The 22,157-nt window shown below is 41.3% G+C and overlaps 1 protein-coding gene across 5 annotated transcripts in view; it reads right to left on the bottom strand.

The window, feature by feature from the left end:
• The window catches only part of abi1a (abl-interactor 1a), a 57,987-nt gene that overhangs the window by 27,326 nt on the left and 8,504 nt on the right, over positions 1-22,157 (bottom strand). For all 5 annotated transcript variants that reach the window (XM_073488125.1, XM_073488122.1, XM_073488123.1 and 2 more), the window contains exon 2: positions 12,437-12,604. In XM_073488125.1, coding sequence (XP_073344226.1) covers positions 12,437-12,604 — 168 coding nt within the window. The remainder of the gene's footprint in view (positions 1-12,436; positions 12,605-22,157) is intronic.

Genomic DNA, 22,157 nt, shown 5'->3' with positions numbered 1-22,157 from the left:
TATACTATTGCTTAGGGATGCACGTTACTGGATTTTTGCAGATATCTGATATGCCAATATTTTCAAACTTGTTTTGGGTAATTGCTGATACCAATATATGCACATATCTTTTTTGCCTACTTGCAGGGCTCATCAAGTCTCTCTTGTGGCAGAATTAACGTATTATTATGCCTAAGAAAATTGCTTAGTCACTATGACTAAGCAATTTTTTTCTCTATCGTTAAACATAATTAGCAAAAGCGTCAACTTATCGACCTGTCATATTGGCAAAAATTTTAATTTGGGAAAAATGCTGATATTTCTTTTTAAAGCCTTTGTTGGCTGATACCAACGACATGCCAATATTATAATGCTTCCAGGCCACTGATAGTGGTTTTAATCCAAACTGCACACCTCTACTTTAAAGTGATGTTTCCATGGGTGAAGATCCATATTCTTGTATTTTTTAGGGTAAAGGTAAAGGAATCTTCATAAGATGCTGTGTGTAACCGTCTTCTATCACTGCAGGTGTGTCAATGAATAATGACTCTTCCACCATTGTGCATTGTTCTCTGTGTGTTTGGTGTGTCTTATCTTTGACCGAAAGCTTACACAATAAATTAAGTGTATGCAGTGGAGAGCAGATGCTTTAATTTCTTTTCATTGATACAGTTTTTTGTATCCGGCACTATTTCTAGACTTAAGACAGTGAATAATGAATCTCAAAATGTATGACGAGATCCTTTCCACAGTGAACTCCTTTGACCCAGCCTCTCTCCCTCACACTGATTCAGACTGCTCAGACTAGAGGCAGTATTATGGGAAGCAAGCCACGCATTGACAGAATGTATCCACACAACATCGGCAAGAGGTGCATAAATCTCCAATCAAAGCACCAGGACTGGAATTTCGAAGCCTTACGCAAACGTAGCTTGACAACTTCCCACCAGACAAACACACACTGTTGTGAAGGATGAGGTAAGAAGAAGATCAGAAAGAAGAGGAAAAAAACACCTCTGTAGACTTTGATATGGAATCAAGACAGCTGGTTTCACTTCAGCACATGTTAGAGGGAAAAAAAAACAGCCTTTTCAGCACTTTGGCAGACTGGCCAGCGGACGATATCCTCAATAAAATGCCTGCTATGCACAAACAAAAAAGCTGCAGAGCATGTATTGTAGACGTAGAAGGGAGCTTACACACAACATGGGGAAAATCTGGCAACGAGACAAACACACCCTACATACTTTTTGGTGTATTTATATTTGTGGATAGCCAGACAGGTGTGCCAATCGTTAATGGAAGACTTCCACTGCAGACGATGGTAAGATTTGAAAAAAATCTTCCTGCTCCTACCACATACCACACACACACTGAAAAGTACTCCGTTCCCATGGTGCGCTATCCAAGAACATTAAGACGTGGACTATTTTTGCTGGCGAGTAATGTCATAAACCAGATCTACGAATGATTATGAAATAAGACATGGCATGAGGTCTTATTAAAGGCCGTTCCTGGCTAGGAGCTAAGATAAGCTTGTCTTTACAGCAGTCCAGAAATTGGAAATCCTTGTTCTGTGGATTACGAGGAGATAATAACTATGAACCACACGTCTGTTTAACACATTTGAACCTCAATTTCAGGCTTACTTTACAAGAGGATTTCTCACAATGGTCGGAGCAGCTAACAGGTGAAGAAAGCCCGATGAGAACACGAACATTTCTCCGTTTAACTGTTATTTTTCCAGGAAACGCTGAGCTTTCTTAGCTTTTCATGCTCACATTATTAGCCACGTTCACCCCTGAGAGCGGATTTGAGCAATTTGTGATGCTCAGTGTGTTCCAGCAGTTTTTTTATGATGAAGTGTGTTAAGTGCTGATGTGTGCTTTTCTACTGCTCAACCTGCCAGGTCTGCTTGTACTACAGTTATTTCCTACATTTCCTGAAATAACTTCCTCAGAGAGGAGTCCTAGACATGATGCTTTTGTGGAATGTCAGATGTACTAGAAATGTGATCATACAGCTGTATTATGAAGACACCTTGTGGTTTTGTTGCATCAGTGTGTGATGAGTCTCCTGTTGGTGGAGAAATGGGCGTCTGTCTTTGCCTTTGGCAACACTGTATTTCTGACAGTATGGAGCAATGTCTATGTTGGTAATGATCTACCACTGAAGACTCAAAGAGCCTTGTTATGGGTGAGATATGTCGATGAGCTGAGAGTACAACTGAGGACTGATTCTTGAAAACATTTTGGGATTGTTTCATAGAAAAAGGGCTGAGTATTAAACCTCAATGCTTTTTTGGTGCCAACCAGAATGTGTCTGTGGCAAAATCTATCAACTGCAGACTAAAGTTTGCCTCAGATTCATGCTCTTGTTAACTCTTTCTTTGATTCCTGAATTAAATTTTGCCAATTTTTGACTGTATTTTATTTTATTTTATTTTATGTTCTTGTACAGACAGCATTTGTTTAGACGATATTAAAAGGGACAGTTGTGCCCAAAATTAAACGTCAAACTGCGGTTTTTCCACACTGGTTTGTATGAATTAAACAAACTTGTTCGGGTAGACAGATTTTGTTAACTTAGGACAGAGTCAGGCTAACCGTTTCCTTCTGTTTCCAGTGTTTGTGCTAAGCTAAGCTAAGCTAACCCGCTGCTGACTGTAGCTCCATATTTACCAGACAGATAAGAAAGTGTTAGTGTTGTTTGTGCTCTTTTGATTAATAGAAACATATATTTGTAGGAAAACGGTTATCATACTTGCAAATGATCAAATCAAACGTCTCTAACCATGACCTATCAGGTGGCTCTTGTGACTCAATGGGAGAGCCCAACCCCAGAAACCAGTGCTCTATGGCCCCTTATTCTAAATTTGAACTGGGGTCGCATTCCTGCCTCTTAGTGTGTAAATGATTCATACCAAAAGTTTTGCAATTGTTTTAAGTAGATCGCCTCAGCTGGCAGCCGCAACATAGCCGTAATCCTTTAGAGAAACTCCAACCGTCAAAGTTACGTCCGCTAAAACGGCTCAACTCGAGCTATATTTCAGAGCAAGACTTCTCCTTTAGAGGGACTTTTCTGGTTACAAAAAGGATCTTACTCTTTACTTTCTGTAGGAATTGCTTCTGTTATATTGTCAGACACTTGAATATGAATCTGTCTTTATGTGGAAGTAACTCTGACAGTTGGAGTTGCCCCAAAGAATGACATGTCACAGCTGCCAGCTGAGGCAATCCACTGGACCAATTCCAAAACTTTTGGTAAGTATGAATTATTTACACAGCAGAATACCCCTTTAACCCTCCAGGCTGCTGCAGCCCCCAGTCTTGTCACTTGTCTTTGTCACTGTGTCCTGCCTCATCTGTACAAGCAATCCAGCCCTCCAAACTCTGCATCGAGCCAAAACGGCTGTTAAAGCAGAGCAAACGCGTCTTTGTCTGGTCTGTTTCTCAGCATGATTGCAGCCAGCAACATCTGAAGCTCGTCATCTGTGCAGTCAAACAGTTGTCCAAAGGCCCTTTGGTGGGGCTGTTTCTCTGAGCAGTTAGTGCAAATCAGAGAATGTCGGAGCTTCCATCTGCAGTTGCAGCCAAAATGGGAGGTCAAACGCCCCGGGGGGAGTTTTCAGTTTGGCAGCTTCTTGTTAGACATCCCTCAAAAGCCGGATTCCTCTGGTAAATCTAACAGCCCGATGTGTGGTATGAAGGAGCCAGAAGCGGAGGTTGCGAGGATTGCAAGTGTGAAACCTTTGAGGCACTGTCTCTCCCAGAAGAGACAAAAAAAAAACCCTCTATTAAAAAAAAGAGTCGGGACAGCATGCCAAGGTCGACGCTTTGTTTGCTAACACAGCACATACGGAAACACCTCGGCTGACTTTTGCCAATCTAACTTTTGGGTTGAGGCCAAGAAAAGTGTTCTGACTGAGCTCAAGTTTACATACAAGCTGAGAGTAAAGCCTATATGATGCAAAGGTTTAGAGCAACATGACAGTAGAGATAACAGCTACAGATTGTGTCTTCTGTAATCAGCTGTGTTTATATGGAGCTGTCAAATAATTGCTTGCATTTCTCTTACACTGGGAGGAAATTGCAGAACAGAGGTTTAATGATTAGATGTAATTGCAGAGGGGCTGTTGAGTGGGAAAGAATGCGCTGGTAATGATGATGGTGCTCTGCCGCGGGAAGAAGGAAGCAACCACAGAGCCGAGCAGCTGATGATTCACTGAACAACATCAGTCTCAAGTCATTTCACATCATCACTTACTCAGATTTTCACCTCTATGCACACGCTGCCAGACTTCACATTCAAGGCGTTACAACTCACGCAGAAAATACACAACTTCCAGGAAGCAAATGCAGCTTCAGTCTAAAGGGTCCTGAATTGATAAATGATTAATCAAGCAGAGATTGAGAGATATCCTGACAAATCTTGACAACTGATTAATTATTGAAATTAATTATTTCGCAAAACTGACAAACATTTACTGGTTGCGGCTGATCAAATGTGAAGATCTGAAGGTTTTACTTTGGGATTTGGACTGTCTGTTGGCATTTAGGTCTTCACCTTGGATTCTGGGAAAATGTGATGGGCCTTTTCATGCCGTTTTATTTATGGATACATTGGAAAAAAGAAGTATAATATGATGGGAATATGTTTTGTTGCAGTCCCAAGGGGTAGTACAATAAGTTTATATAAGATAAGAATACAAGATTTTTGTCTATAATATTTTATATTTGCAAAAGGTTGATCAATATTGATAAGAGAATGATCTTTTACACAATGACTTTCTACCAAATGTTGAGTATTCTGGTTTATAAAACTAATTTTCCAGTCGAGATTAAAAACTGCTTCCAATTCAGTTTTTTTTACCATTATCAGTCTCCCCCCTACTGACTCTCATTAGCTGCTCAGAGATGAGGATGATGCCAACTGCGTGCCAACAAATATCACACCATGTTCCAGCTACAAAACACACACGAACTAAAGAAAGAACAGAGCAGCTAATAATTTCCATAATCGATGTCATTTAATTTTTTTGATGAATTACTTTTTAATGTGTTAATAATTATTGCAAGTTCTCAGAGCTGAAGATGTCACCCTGGAATTGCTTTTGTATCTCTAAAAAGTCCAAAGGGCTTCAGTTTATGATGGAATGAGATGAATAAAACAGTAAATCCTTCATGCTGGAGAGCCTTGAATCAACAAATATTTGGTGTTTGTATTAAATAAATGTCATAAAATCAAATAAATGAATTCTCTGTTGCTCTACTTATCAATTAATCAATACTGCAAACAACATAGTAGTATCACAAATACAGTCATATCTCTATTTGTTTTTTATTGTCATGGAATCACTAAATTAGAGCTGAAACGATTATTAAATGAGTTTGTCAACGGAAAACTAATGTGCAACAATAGTGACAATTTGATTAATCTACACAGTTGTTACATCCCACAAAGATAGCAAGTGGTTTTCCGGTTCAAGCCTCACAAATTTATTAGACATTTCATATAATTTTAACTTGACCATCTGTGGGTTTCAGACTGTTGGCTGAACAAAACAAGACATTTGAAGACAGGCTCTCAGAACCTTGTTAATGTTGTTCTCACACTATTCTGTATGTTATAAACCTAGAAATGAATACATTCATCGAAAAGTTCATCGACAGATCAAATAATAATGGAAATAATCATTAGCTGCAGGCCTGTCGTGAATTTAAGTCAGTGACTGTCAGTGTTTCTCCCCTCTAAAACATCTGAGACATACTCTGACTGCAAATCTGCCATTTTCCAATATCAGACCCATGTATTTAACCTTTAAATAACCAGTGCCCGGAGGCAACAGACCACACAAAGATCAGGCCACACAAACACAGACCTCGCTTTAATCCACTGAGGAGAGAAGGAGGCATGTAGAATAGTTTAAATATCCAACAGTGAGGGAAGAAAATACAGACAAACTCTGCATTTCACAGCCAGGCAAAGTGAAGGAGACCACCAGGAGAGGCAGGAGAGAGACCAAAATACACAGGCAAGGATCAGCAGGAAACACAAGGAGCGCACACACACGCAGACACACACGCAGACACACAGGGAGAGCTATACGGCTTCATTTCCTGTTTGGATGAGTGCCATCCTTCCTCGACGGGAGGTCAAAAAGGCAGCACTGCAGCACACAGACACAAAGTATTTGCATGCGTGTTTGCTCTTATCACAGGACTGCACACATACACACACTAGCTGCAGAGTGTAACGACACGCAACTGTAAATCCGAGGAATGAGGACTGGAATGAAAAATAACCAAAACAATAAAATGCGTGCCAGACTGAGATAACAATTACAAAACCGAATCCACGAACTGTGGGCTGACTCATGTGATCAGATAAGAAGATTGTGTAAGTGTAGTAACAGCATCTCAGTGAACCTTGCAGCTGCGGGTGCAAACTGGGAGTGTACTCGAGATGTGTGTGTGTCAGCTGCTTTCTGCATCCAGCCTGTTGTTGTTGTTGCTGCTTCATCGCTGTGGTCGCTGGGTTCAGTCCGCACACTGGCCGGCTCAAAATGTAAGTGCAGGTCATTTACATCACTGTAAAACACAGCTGCACTGGCAGAACAGTGAGTTGTAAAATGTGATTTTGTGCAAACACGTCCATAAATCTTTCAGTTGTTTAAGCGCCACATGGTCAATTCCTGTTTTGGATGAAAACACTCAGATTTTCACTCGGTTAATAAACATTAAGTGGTCAATTTGTGGTATAACAGCAGTCCAATTTACAATTAGCGCTGCTTTTTGTTGTTTCCAAAAGACCAAGATGGCATCCTCAAATGTCTTGTTATGTCCACAACCCAAAAATATTCAGTTTACAGTCATAGAGGAAGAAACCAGTCAAGAAACCAGAAAATACTCACATTAAAGAAGCTGAAATCAGAGAATTTTGACTTTTTTGACTTCTTAATAAATACTCAAACAGATTAATAGATTACCAAAATAGTTGGAGGTTAATTTAAAAGGTACAATTTCTAAGAGATTTTGCTTTAAAACCCTCAAAAATGATCAACAGAGAGTGAAGAAATATCAGTTTTGATCTCCTACTGAAGTTAGTAATTCTTACATAGCTTACTGCACCTTTAATAGTTGAAAACTAATCAATTCATCAATTAATCAGCTCTGTTTACAAATTGAAAGGATGAATTTGGCTTTTGCAATTTATTTCTCTAGGACTTCACTGATGTTGCTGTGAAGTCTTGACCCCCAATTAAGGTTTTGCTGACCAGAATTTCCTGCAATTGTAGCCTGCGGCTGACTCACCATTTCCTCCTCGACTGACACGCTGCCGTGACACAGATGTGGTCAAAATTGGTCACTTGTTCTTGCTAATAATGCTCCAAAAACAATTTAAAAGAATTGAGAGGATGTTCTTGAAGGGCTGCACTTAAAACCGTTTCAACCACGTGCTTAAAAAAGATCAAAACAGTGTCCATTATGACTCAGCATGTGTGTGGACGTTTGAAGTGTGAATGCATTACTGGGTATTCTGAGGTCTTCATGCTCAATTTGGAGGTAATGGTTCTATCTTTGTTTGAGCTTGTATTTTCTCACGAAGACTAGCTAACACTAAAGATGTGACAGTATTTAAAACAGGAATCTTTTGTTGCAATAGAAAAACATGCTGAGGGCTGAGGTAAAAAAGTTGGTGTATTAATAAAAGCAAAATGCGACAAAGGACACAGGAGCTGCAGCACGAACACAGGCTGTATACACACACACACACACACACACACACACACACACACACACACACACACACACACACACACACACACACACACACACACACACACACACACACTCTTCTCCCTCTTTATTCGGGGTATCACAGAGAGGTTCTCAATGTGAGGCATTTTCTTCCGGACGGACAAAGCGCTCCCTGTTCGCAGCCTCTTAGCAGCCACTTCACACGCAACACAAGGTGGAAGCCCCGCGAGCTACTCTATTTTCCCCCATCAGCCCTTCCGCCTCGGTACTGCAGAGCGACCCCGGTCTGTGAATGGCAATCACAGCGGGAGAGGCGACACACAAACAACCTGTCAAACCTGTCAGCGCACACACAAACATTTGTGCATCTGTAGCTGCACACACAGATTCAAAACACACACATTTCGCAGTTAAGCCACACACAGCCCGACCCTGACGTCCACTGAATATCAATGAAAAATTCAGGTAAAGGTGCTACAGACCTGATAAAGACACTGCACACTGTTTAAAACGATGTTTAATTCTAGCACATGAGATTCAAATTTTGTCGAGACTAAAATGGCTTCCAAAATGCTGATATTCCTAGATAATGAACGGTGTCTATCATCATTCTGTGTTTATCATTAGTGTTCTGACAATTAGTCAATAAGTAGATTAATCTAGTGGTTTCGAACATCAGGGTCTGGATCCAAAACATAAACCGTCAGCACAAAATAAGGTATATTTCAGACATTTGTCAAACCTGTGCTTATTTGTTGCAAATTTTTAGATAACTTTAATTTCCGGCCCATGAAGCTGATGAGCTGACCAATCGGAGATGACTAGGTATTCAGGACGGGGACTTTAACGGCATTACAGACAGAGGGGGAATTATAGAGCTGCTGTACGCGACAGTGTGAGAAAACTGATGCGTTTTTTGAGCATTAAGGCACGTAAAACTATCTGAGTAATAACCTAAAATAAAATCATGAACTTGAATATGAGCAGTGTGTGTCTCCTTTAACATAAGATTCAAAAATTGCAGAGGCTGAAGTTCGTTTGTTGTGAAAGATATGTTAAAAGATGCAAACTGCTCTTATGACTCACAACAGGACTGAACTGTTACTGTCTGTTACAGTACAGTATGGTACAATACACTTGGTATTCATCTCAGAAGGATGCATTGGTTCCATGTCACCACTAAGAAGACACACCCCGACCAGAGCGAACCCCTTGCAACTGTGGGCAGAGCGAAGGAAAACAGCCCTGACGCCAAGCAACGTCTCGCCACACACTGACTGACATGTTAATGTCAGAGAGCCACATTCTGAGGCGTCCTCACTTCAGGCATGGATGGTACAGAAAAAGACTTATAGGAAGACTATGGAAAGAAGAAAATATGTCGGTGTACAGCCTAGTTAATTCTGAGATGTGTTTATGGTGTCTCGAGAATAAAGGAGTCGGATCTCCCGTGTTTCAGAAGTATTCACCTGAGGGTCCTTTCCTTGCCTTTGCACTGTTAAAACAACATACAGTATATCCTGCCAACTGCAGGCTTTCCTCCCTATTACCCATTCAGCAGTATGCAACACTGGCCTCGAGGGCTGCCGCTATTCTCACAACCATGAGCAGCGAGGGCAACATGATAATGATCCACCTCTGAACCGGACCGTGGAGAGCAATAAAACACGCCCACAGCCTGCAGAGCTCACAGCCTGCAGAGCTCACAGCCCAGCCTCTTTATTATTAAAACTGAGCTACGCTTCATTACGGCCAACACATCAGGACCTCTCCTCTTGCTTATCCAACTAGACGGAGATGAAGATGTTGTGAATGCAAGGATCATTAGGCATTCTGCGTTTTCTAGTTAGTTATCAAGGCATAGCTGTTAAATCATTCACATTTTTCAGTTGACAAGACATGCAAATTAGATAATGATGAGAGAGCCCACAGAAGGATTAGTGTGTTATTTTTGCAGCTACGATGTTGAAGGGAAAATGAGTTTGTAGTTCTGCTTCGGATTGACTTCAGTTGACTTGAAACAAAAAGATCACGATCAAAAGACCAAATCCATCGTGCCAGGCCTTAAGCTAGGTAGTTGTGGCTGAACCAATCAACTTCTTTTGAGGAAGTACTGGCAGCTACGGGTGTGGTTTAAGGCCCTGGTGAAATCATAGATACCACAGCGACACGTTTGATGGGCTGGTTCCTTTCTTTTTCCGTTTCCATTGTCACGCACTGATCTGCCGACCTAGAGTGATTATTTCTACATCCTCAAATCGACCAAAATGCTGCTGACAAGGGCCGTCCAGTGCCAATGATGAAGGACACACTGCGCCCAATGGAGACACAGATGCTAACTAACGGCCTTGATGATGTCTGACCTCGACTGGGTGTGACAACGACGGAGAGAAACAAGAGAACGGTACAGAAGTCTTCCTTTGATGGAAAGGATGTTTGCGCTCTTCTCCTGACTTGCTGCGGTACTTTAATTTACCGAATGGTACCGACAGATAGTTCTGTGTAACAAACCATGTGGGGCGTCAGCTAACAAAAAGAAGAAACCCTGCTAAAAGAATGGGGAAAATCTTGACCGACCATCAGCTGACCCACTGGGACGCCATTCACCGTGACTACACAAAGTACACAAGCATGGGAAGCATAAATATAGCACATGAAGGATGGAATTTCCCATCCACAAGACAAAAGACAGTGATGAGCATTTACAACGGAGACAGAAGTCAGACAATGTAAGCTGAGCCTGGAGTTTAACGTATGGGAATGGCTTTCTTTGCTCATCTGAAGTACCATCTCTAACTGTCTTTCATATGCTCCTCTGACGTGGTCCAGGGGGTTGTCATAGAGACGGAGGCCGGCAGTGTGTGACCTTGGTGTTAGCTGAATGCTGTTTGTCAGGATATTGACTCGAAAACCTGAGTGCAAATATGCCTTTTTTGGTCTCTCTCTCTCGCCTTTCTTTGCTTGTCATCATCTATCTTCCATTTCCGTCTGCCTTTCCTCTGATTTGCCGGATCTCTCTCCCTGTCTCTCTCTCTCGCTCTCTCTCAGGCCCTCAGGTCTCACAAGTCCTCTTTCCCTCCATTAGACTGAAAATCTGACCTTCAGAGTATCCTGAAAGAATTTCTGGCACTCTTAGCAGAGCTCCGTCAGAGGAAAAACACAGATAGCGGACATGGGAAAGACAAAACCCAAAGGAACTCCTTCCTCCTGCTACTCCTAAAGAATGTTTTCTGCTTCAACCACGGTGGGGTTATAATTGTTCCAGGTTAGGTGAATGCCTACCAGTTCTAATCTATGTGATGCCACATGGCTGGTGCTCTCTGTTTGATTTGTCTGAGCTCTTAATGCCTTCATTGGATGAGCGGCTGGATTTACCTGCACATGGCAGCATGCTATCAAACGGATAAGGTTAGGTCAGGAAAAACTCAACTGAGCCATATGTATGAAATTCTTTATCACAGTATATGTTTGTATCGTAATAGCAATTGTGATATAATAAAAATTGTATATTTCTATACAGTCCTGCTCTTTAATTCAAAACTTTTCCCCACAATGACCATATGCAACCAGGTATTTAGAGAGTTAGCTGCCTGTGTATAAAGGGTGTGGCAAAATCTCTGACGATCATTTAGCCCTCTGTTAGTGAGCTGTTCTCAACTTCAAAACTTAGAAAGAGAAGAGAGAGCTCCCGCACACTGTCCTTCTACTTGCTAAAAACTTTTATTGGAGAAACAACGATTCAGTCCTAAAGACCTTCACCAGGTAAAACTTAAATCTGAGGACTGAAATCTGCAATAAAAGGACAGTGTGTTGATCTCGATTATGAATATTTGAAACCATTTCAAGGCTTTCTCACTCTCCCTTCTCTCCGACAGACAGCATGTTGACGCACACACATCAGGGTTTCTGCCAGTTTACTGCAAGACCAGCCACCCCTTGAGATCTATCCCTTTTTGCCATCAAAAGCCATCATGTTGACGTCACTCGCTGTCGGTTTGGAACAGAATAACCTGGGACTCAATCTCAATACCTCAATCACGGTATAGCTTTGAACGTAACAGTGCAGTGTGTGTACACTTCAGGCTGTATGTCGGTGAATAAATGCTACAACTCCTCAAGCCCCAAGCCAAACAGAGCCAAACCAAGGCATGCCTGGGGTTCAAGGTATTGTATCCAAGTCAGGGATTTCAGTATTGTGAGAACACCAGTTCACAATTAACTAAAGGTGTGCATAGGTTTCTTATTGCTAAAATGTGTGGCATTTGCGGGTCAAAAAAGAAGAAACTAAAATAGACAGGTTTGAAAAGATTACCTGCATGCACAGTATTGGTGATATGTGTGACAAGACATTAGATATTACTACTGGTATGCCCCCATGTGTGTTAGGGCTGCTTAGTCATTTGAACTGCAGACTAATAGATGCAGACTTTACGAGTCAGATTGACTGTGTGTTTTGCAATGTTAACAGAAAGACAAACAGACCACTAGTCATTATCTAAACACACAGCCAGTCAGACACTTGGACAAGACTGACAAACTAATAAAAAGGAACCATGGACAAGACAGAGACCCCGTTCTGTGTTTGAAAATAACAGCGTCAGTGTGAAAGTGAGAAGAGAAGTGGGAAATGTGGGGTACCATTCTTCACAGCTGTACGGTTTGTGGTGTCAATGTGTGTGTATCTGTGTATTTCTGACCTGGGAGATGTGGTTGATGGACGACTCCATGCGCCGCAGCTGCGAGGCCTGGATGTCCAGCAGCTGGAGTACATTGTTGGCTAAGGCATTGATCTGGTAGGCCACGCTGGCCAGGGACTGGGTGGTATAGGCTTTGGTCTCCTCCAGAGCTTTCCTCTTGTCCTGGGCCTGAGCACGGAAAGGGATTAAAGAGAGGAAGAGAAAAAAAAACAGATGAGAAAAAGATGGAAGAGGAACCCAGTTACTGTTAATGTCACACAACATTGGCATCCATCACCGAGCCCCATATTCAGGTCAGGTTTGTGGTGGATTCGGGCCAATAGCGCAGCCTAGAACCCCCTCCCCTTCATTCCCCAGATACCATACTCTCTCTGGAGGGATTTGAGATGATGTAACTGATCCCACGGCAGCCATATTGGAAGCTGTGAGAACCGAGTGTAAACAGCGAACAGCATTTTTTAACCCGAGTGTAAACAGCGAACAGCATTTTTTAACTCATATATATATATATATATATATATATATATATATATATATATATATATATATATATAGATTAGATATATAGATATATAGATATATATATATATATATATATATATATATATATATATGTATATGTGTGTGTGTGTGTGTGTGTGTGTGTGTGTGTGTGTGTGTGTGTGTGTGTGTGTATGGCTGAATGTGTATGTCACTAGGACATTAAACTGCTCATGTTTGCAGCATTTAACTATGTCTGCTTGATCACAAATGGCAAAAGCTAACAGCTAACCGCACTAGCGACAACAAAAATCTGTGTATTTAGCCATATTTTGGCAAAAATATTAGTGTAAATCGTGTGAAGTGAAAGCAGGCTACAGCTAACGTTTTCTGCAAAAAAGCAAGCTAATGTAGCTACTTAGGGAGGCTCCTTTTAATATTTACAGTTGGTAACTGGATGGTACAGAAGTTTTGGGAAGTATTTTTTAATGTGTTTAGTAGAAGCTAGCATTAGATTTCCAGGAATACTTCACGCTTTTTGAGCATGCAGACAATGAGTCTCATTAGCATTAGGCTGCTGGCTGGTTAGTGGGCTAACTAGCCAGTGACAGAGTTGTCACAAGGTATAACTCACAATGCTACGTGGCAAACTAAGGATACAGCTGCTGTATTTCTTCTCTTTTTCTGCCTGGTTGTAGCATTCGTTAACTATTGTGTTAAAGTCAAGAACCTCCATGGTGGCACCACTCTCACCTGCTGGGAAGTAATTCAATAGCATTAAAAAACTGGCTATGTAGGATTTTTTTCTATGCATGGACAAGTGCTTTGATACAAAAGCTGACTGACAGCTCCAGAGGTATAAAAAGTGGCTAAACCAGACAAACTGTGCTAATCACACATTCACATCAAACAGGCTGAGGCAAAGAGTCGAGCTCCAAACTGAGCCATCATGTTTGATCTCTGTGGGATCTTCCTAACAGCGCTCACTCATAAAGTTGAGTCCAAAGAGCACCGCCTGGAGGGGCAACACTGTGCTGTGATAACAGGCTGCCTTAGCAGGGGGTAGGTGATCATGGTAGTGGCGAAGGAGATAATTACTGGTAGTTGTGGTTAGGGGCAAAACTGAAAAAAAGGTAACATTTGGTCATGAGAGGATGGCCGGACATAATGAAAACAACCATGTCGCTCTCATTACTGATTCCCCGTGGCAGTGCGTAACTAATCCAGAGGCAATCCGTACGGCTAAAAGCTCCCAACCTGGAGAGCTGCCTTGCCGGTTAGCCTCGGCCGGGTGAGGAGGTGACAGCGTTAGTGGCGTTTCTTTTTAGCGGGGATCAGAGCAGCAGATGTGCTGTGAGATAACAGCCCAGGGAAGGAGGAGAGATTCCTCCTGAGGGCTCGGAGCAAAAGGCCATCTGTTGAAGGCATGTAAGTCATTCATGTGCACACACAGACACCTACTACTAACTGACGCTGCAATATACAGCGCGGTGGATGGAGCAGCAGCTGCGGTGGAAATTCACGGAACAACAAAAACATACAAACAACTTTATATTCACGACAGCAGTTTCTAAATTGCAAGATGGGCTTTTGCTGTATAGGGACAAGAGATTTCAAACAGATTAATGAACAACATATGCTTGCCTGTACAGAACTGCTGGCCTACATATCAAGCTGCAAGAGATGATTGTTCAAGCTACGAGAATTCTCAGCAGGAGAATTTAATTTCTACTGCAGAGTCCTAGAATTTAAAAAAAAAAAAACTGAAAAAATATAGTTATTCGCTTTGATTTGCAATGCAAATATCGACTGTAATATTGAGAAACTGGGGCATTCCAGCCGTTTTACACATGAAGTTAAGTTTAATTATCATGAGTACTATGCAGGGTCTACTTAAGATACTGCACTCAACAAATGTAAGATTTTTTTATTCTTGACGCATACAAGGGAATAATAATTGCAGGGCATCTTGGCCTCTGCTGCTTTAATTTCAATCATTCTGTTTCTTCAAAGGCCCACAATTACATGAAAATGCAATTCTGAATTTCCAGTGTACCTCTTTAACTCAGCATTGACAAACAGCAGCATTGATGCCGCAGCCACCTAACACAAATGTTCAACTGTGATATGTAAAGCAACAGCTTTTTGCTGTGATTTGCAATGCAAATAGCAACTGCAATATTAAGACTGCACTGAAAAACTGCACAATTAAAAGTGGCCTTCCACCCTTTTTACACATGAATTCAGTTTACTTAATATATATACAATATATCGTGATATGACAATATACTGTATATTGTTTTTTTGGATATCATTTTATTGTGAAATGCCATACTGTATGTGTCATCTTTTCCTGGTTTGCAGTAAAGGGTCATTGTATTGTGTTTACAGCCTGTAAACACAGCTGTATATCATCTCCTGTGGCTCTGGAGGGAGCTTTCCAAATTCTGAGAAAATAATACTGAACATGTCATCAGGGGTATCTCAGGTTTTGGCTTACAATTTTATATATACAGTATATAAAAGGAAAGTCTGCGCAACAAAGTATGAGTGTGGAGTATGAAAGATGTGGGTGTTTATTATCAGGCACCAAGGGTCTACTAAAAAAAGTTGCATTCTTGGAAATGTAGGACTCAAGGCTCGCCCTGCTGCCTCTGGCCGTTCCACCAAACTAGAAAATCTTTCCTCAGGCTGCGAGACTCCTCAACTCATCCCCCGCACAAAAAATTGTTTTTCTGGAGTAGCACAGGGGGACTACAACTTACATTTTGTTGTACAACCCTGTGTTGTAGGATGATTAATACATGAATCTGAAATCTTTTGATCCTTTACTCATTCTAGGGACTTTAAATCCGGATATCCTGGCCTCTGCTGCTTCTATTTCGTTTTTCAATTTAATTAAAGTGCAATACTAAATTGCTGGTGTACCCTTTAACTCGGTTTAGTTGATATCTTGCAGCTACAGAGCTCAGACAAACAGCATCACTGATGCTACAGCTACAGAAAAATAAAGTTACATCCTGCATTGATTTGCTGTTGTAATTGCAATAATAAGAAAACTGCGTATTTCACTTCTTACTCTTGCAGCTGTAGTGCATAGACAAACAGCACCATTGATGCTTCAGTGCACAAATGCTGATCTGTGATGCAAATAGATAAAGAAATACAAATTTACATCCTGCATCTCTTACAAACTTTCATTCAAGCTATAGTCTTCGTTTCAATCCAAAGAACATCATGTGACGCTGTTTGTCCTGTGTGTTTCAATGGCTGCAGTTGATTTTTAAGATGTGTCCAATCCACTTTCATGCTCTTTAAGTTGATCATGTAGTCTGCATGAATGCTCGCTTTATCCTCCGAGTAAGAGATGAAGATCAAGAAAGAGACAGTGTGTGGTTTTCATACAAGCTGAAGGAAAAGAATTCAATGACAGGATCCGAATAAAAAGAAATGTCTCTCACTAACTTCAAGACGAAACAGCACAAGATGACTAAAGTGCATCCGTTTCAAATTAAAAATGAAGCCTTAAAATAAGTTCTCCAATGACTACTAACAGTCATCCCCCCCTACTACAGTTACTCAGTTATTTCCTCCCCCAGTGACACAGTGACCACAACTACAATGTCATCAGATCAATTCGTCAATTCCTCGCTTGGTTTACACGAGGTTAAATCTTTGGCCTCGTGGTAATCATACAACTGTAATTCTTCTTCAAGTCCAGAGCTCATGTTTGCGGTCAGTTGCACTGAAATACTTTCTAAAACAGAGGCTGATGAACTGCAAGAGAGTCCGCGTGTTGGAAAACATGCTGTACGGTGAAAAAAGCTTCTTCGTGTTTCTGGATAAACCGATCTGAGCTGCATTAGCTGCCAGAGCCGCGATGTGAGGTCAGCGGTGGGCGTTGGGAGGACAGATGCGACACTTGATTGCATCGCCACTGGCGGCATCTGAGAGCCGTCTGCTCTTGTTAAAGCCCTCCCTCGTCCTTTCACTTGTTCACGCATCAGAGGTCGGCCGTCTACAAATCCTAAACACTAACCAGACTTGTTGTCCAATTACCCAAGATTGTTTACTCCCTATTACATCCATCTTTGGGGAGAATCCAGCAGGGGTACAGCAGATATTCAAAAATCAAACAGCGCTGGAGACATTCGCCCAGGAAAGGAACAAATTGTGTGCTTGCTCAGTAAGGTAAATAACAGCACCGGTGAGCTGAGAGTACAAAACCTCAGCGGGAGAATGAGGTGAGCTCCCAGAGAGCTTTAGCGCTCCTGGGGCTCTTTATCTCATATTTCTAAGCTGAGTAATGACTGAAAGAGAGTGCAGAATATCCAGGCAGTAGAAGACAGGCTGTCAGCACCTCAGCCGGGTTTTTAAAGGGAGTACGGAGGAATGCAAGATGTGTGTACGCACAATGAAATTATAGCTCGGAGCTGAGGCAAGCTAGATAATCAAACAACTGCTTGAATAGAGCAAAAAATACAGACCCAGTGAAGCAAAGTTTGTGATAAAAAAGTTAGGAACTCTCCAAAATCTCATGTGTGTGGGCTGATAAATTTAGCAGGGAGAAGGGAGTGGCAGTCACAAGAATGGATTTGTTGCTTGAATACTTCAATTTCACTACGCCGCCAATCCAGTCGGGTAAGATAACGGCCGACAACCGCCACCCAAGTACAAGAAACAAGGTGGCGCATTGCTTCAGTGCCAGTCAGGGCCCCGCCGGCTGCACTGACACAGTAGGAAGGAAACATCCGCACTTCCTCCCTGAGGACTGAAACTGTTCACCCTCCACCCAGAAAGCCTGAGCATAAGTAGAAAATGGACAAAATGAGTATTCCTCCTGACTCCCTGACATGACTCAGAGGATCTAGGGAAGTGAGCGAAAAACAAAACTCGTGAGAGGTTTAAGGCTGCAACCAAAGACTGTTTTCTTCATTGATTATTCTGCTAATTTTATTTCAAGAATAATAAATTAATCGTTTGGCTTTGGTAATGTCAAAAATGTGAAAAATCCTCATTACAATCTCCCAGAGCCTGAAGCGATGTCTTCACATTGCTTCTTTCACCCAACCAACAGTCCAAAACCCAAGGACTCTTTGGTTATTATCATAAATGAGAAAAGCAGCAAATTCTTCATATTGAAGAAGCTGAAAGTAGCAAATGTTTGAATTGTTTACTTGAAAAACGACTGAAACGATGAATAGATTATCAATGTTGATCAACTAGGGCTGCACAGTATGGTGAAATGATCATATGAACATACAATCGACAGATATTGCAATTGCGATGTGACTTTCAGTTTGTGAGAATGATCATTTTAAATTTTAATTCACCTGTCCATATCACGATTTTATAATACTTCGATTAATTATCAACTAATCAATGAATCATCTAATCGACTAATCGCTGCAGCTCTTGAGGGGTATTCACTCAACAGGACACAAACTTCACTGACTACCTTCATCTGTTTGTACTGCACTAAATGTTCAAACATGTACGGACATTCAGCAGTAAAACAACACTGAACAGTGTTTCTACTGTGCAATCTGCCTGCCTGTGGATTTGCACAGCTGACAAGCACATTTGCGTTTCCATGCTCCCACATGTCCGGAGGGGAAATGCTCTCGGAACGAAAAAAACAAAAAACTAACAGGAATGTTTGGAATTCAGCACCATGTCATACATCTTCAAACTCTCAAGTGTTGCCTGAGAACTTGCAAGTGTCAGAGACGCAAGGAGGAACAGAAAAACAAACATTTAACAGAACCGCAGAGGGTTTATTTTTCTATAAAGAAGCAGTTCTTTGACAAACTCCCAACACCTCAGCTGGAGGGGTAGAGCAGAATGACTGTTAATCCAACAGGAAGTTCGTAGCGCTCACATGGCACTTTGCTGCGTGTGATGTATCGATCAACGATTACTGCAGACTGGACAGGGTGCGGATAAGTGAGACAGCTGAGAGCCGGTGCTCTGTGGGACGTTGTATTGATGAGGCTGTCTGACATCCAGCAGCTGAGTGGGAATAAGCTGAAGCCAATGGATGTGAGATTACATGAAAGACATGTTTAGGATCTGGCGGAGTGTTACTCAAGCTATTTCCTGGCCATTAAGTTCCTACAGTGATAGATTACAAAATAGCTGGACGGTAAAACCAGTTGCAATACATTATCTAGTGATACCTTCTGGTTTAAATGATGTGACAAGTATTGAGTATGTTTCCTTTGACTTTATACAACTGCATTTTGATTACATAAATCTGATCAGACGTGACAAATGAAAAGAACAAAGGTCATTATACAGTCATTACAGAGAAATTGTTATTCCCTTTTTTATTGTTCATTGTGACTACTGGCCACGGTCACATGTTACTAACCACAGACAAATGCGACTTCTCAGTAACAAGAACAATACCGATTATGGTAACTGTGGTGGGGTTTTGAGGCAAGTCCCTTTTCCAAAAGATCTAATTCGAACACATAACACATTTATTTTGTTTGAACTAAATCAAAAGCATCCACACAGCCAAATGCTAAACCATGTTCTAGATCTTCAGTTCATTCACGGTGCCTTTGCTACCTCACCTGAGCGAGAAGCTGACAGGTGACTTAGGACTTGATATCACGGTAGCATTACCATAAGGAAGTTGGCTCTTTTAAAAGCAGCAAACAGCCTTACATTTATCGACAAATGTAGTCTGATAGTCTGGTATCATGATTGTCCCTTCAGCACGGCATACTAGTTATCCCAATTTGTGTTGGCGAAGATACCAACAATATCCTAGTTGACTTCAAGGGCATGCAACAGGTCAGATGGACAGCTTATTTTGGGAACGCCCCCCTGCTGTTCCACTTAAAACACAGTGAATTTCAATTTCAAATACAAATTCACATTGAATATTCAATCTTTACTAATTTCAAATGCGACTTTGAATGACAGCTCTAATTCAGACTGCCACAACAGTTACAGGGATTTCTAGAGGACTGCTGTCTGTGTTCATTTTGGTGAGACTCGAAGACAACCGAGTTTTCCATTGGATTTTCTTTTGTAAAAAAGTCTCATTACAAGAACTCATATCTCTTATGATTAATGTTTGTGCTCATTCTTCTAGCCCCGATAAACATCATTCCCCCAGAATCCACATTTCACACATCTGGACAATATAAATGGTATGTCTGGAGGTGTGAGACCGACCGAGAATAGCATCAAGGTCGACAAATACAAGAATTTCCCTTTTTATGTTGCAGATGTTGGAACAAACATCTGAATGATAACAAGGACCTGAGCGAAAGGGGGTAGTTCTACTTAAAAGATTAATCCAAGAAAGAGCTGAAAAACATATTGATTTTAATAAAATGACAGAGATCTCATCAACAAGCTATCTCAGAATGAAGAGTAACCATCTACACCTTTTAATATAAAAAGTGAAAAACCAACACAACCACCTGAGGAGACAGACATGGTTACTGAAAGTGACTCTGGAACGTGTCGGGCATAAAGAAAACCCAGCATCTTAACAACTTCAAACCTTCCTTGAGCGAAGTCTTGGCTCTTTATAAAAACTCAGCGGTACGCTGCGTGAATTCATAATTCCTCCTCCTACACCGGGGCAGATGGAGGCTGACTGAAAGGCCATAAGGTCTACCTGACCTTGAAGAACTGCCAGCGCACAATTAAAAATTCCTTCAGTATGTCAGGGAAGAGACACAAAGGAGAGTTTCTGCACATGGAGGAAACTCATTAACCTTTCTTGAGTGACTTGTTAATTGGTTCATCCAGGCAGAAAGTCACTATTCCCTACCTGAGAACAAAATACCATACACAAACATTAAACTGTTTTTCAGAGGAGCTCTTTTCCATAAAAAGGTGACTTTGGAGAAATTGTGTATGAATCGACCACAAGCAGACAGTATTTAAAAAGTCTGAAACAATGATGTCAGTATGAAACTTCTCCACTCTAACCAGAATGGAAAAGATCAGTCTGGACCAAACCAACCCCGGTCGACTGAGGGGGAGGAGTGACAGGTGGTCAAAAGGATGAATGGGCCCGGCTGGTAGGCTGAGAGCCGCCAGGCCTCTCCATGCTGGGAGAAAAACCAGGCCACTCCGCGGAGAGAAAGTCGAGGAAAGAAGGACAGGAAATGAGGACTCGGAGTAACCCAGAGAGACAGAACTGTGTTAAAAAAATATATCTGCCACCTGCTCGCTTCCAGGAGAGAAACCCACATCACTCGTCCTGCAGCAGAGGACAGGTACACCAAGGTTATATGACCGTCTCTCCTTTCTCCTCTGACATGCTACCTGCTATTTACAACATGACATTTCAAAACTGCTCATTTGGGAACAGTCCGAGCCGGAGTGGGCATCATGCTGGCTCAGCAGGCGAAGTCACATGCCCCGAGCTTGCAACACTGGTCCTGATCTGGCTTATGACCTCTTGGTTTGCCACACATTTTACTTCCATTTCCCTTTTTGATCTTACTGTATGCTGTTTACTCAACCTTTATTCTCCATCCCTTCCTGGTAATGACAGTACAATCAATTTCATGGAAATGTATTAGCAACATGTTTTGTATACGTCTTAAATTATTCAAGTCTCTTCCCTTGGTTTGTGGAAGATGTTTTATAGTAAAAAAATAAGGACTTTGACATGGTTTTGGATCATTAATTAATATATCTGTGTACAAACACTTGGAAATGCTGGAGAAGATAAAGAATAAACGAAACCCAAAAAGCTTAATAAAAAATGTTGCAACTAAAACCATTAGATCTGGGAAATGTCTTTTAGTTTTGATGCTGTCCACATTCATTTTTACATTAATTTGACTTCGGAGGTGCCCAAAAAGGCTTGGGGTGCTGCGACTGAGCCTTATAAAGGTAGGGAAACCCTGTAATAACATGCTGATATAATATGTATTATTACTTTTTTGGAAGTGAAATGAATACATGAATGGGTGATGGTAACTTCTTCCATTGTTTCAGCCCCACATGAGTGTTTGATGGCGTCTTAAAACAGCATTATTGAACCTTATTGCAATAAAACCGTATTAAGTATTCTAGGCCAGAAACTACTGGTCAATTTATTGATTAATTGATTTGAAGTTGACATTTTACAGATTACACGATCATTAACTGAAAGAAGGTAGTTGCCAACACCGGATGTTAATGATTAATCTTATAATCTATTCATCAGTGTTAAGAATTTAACCGATTAAATTGTATTAACTGACAATCAGAGATGGGC

The sequence above is a fragment of the Pagrus major genome, chromosome 19, assembly GCF_040436345.1.
Source record: "Pagrus major chromosome 19, Pma_NU_1.0".
Lineage (NCBI taxonomy): Eukaryota > Metazoa > Chordata > Actinopteri > Spariformes > Sparidae > Pagrus > Pagrus major.
This window is presented reverse-complemented; position numbering and strand designations above follow the sequence as displayed.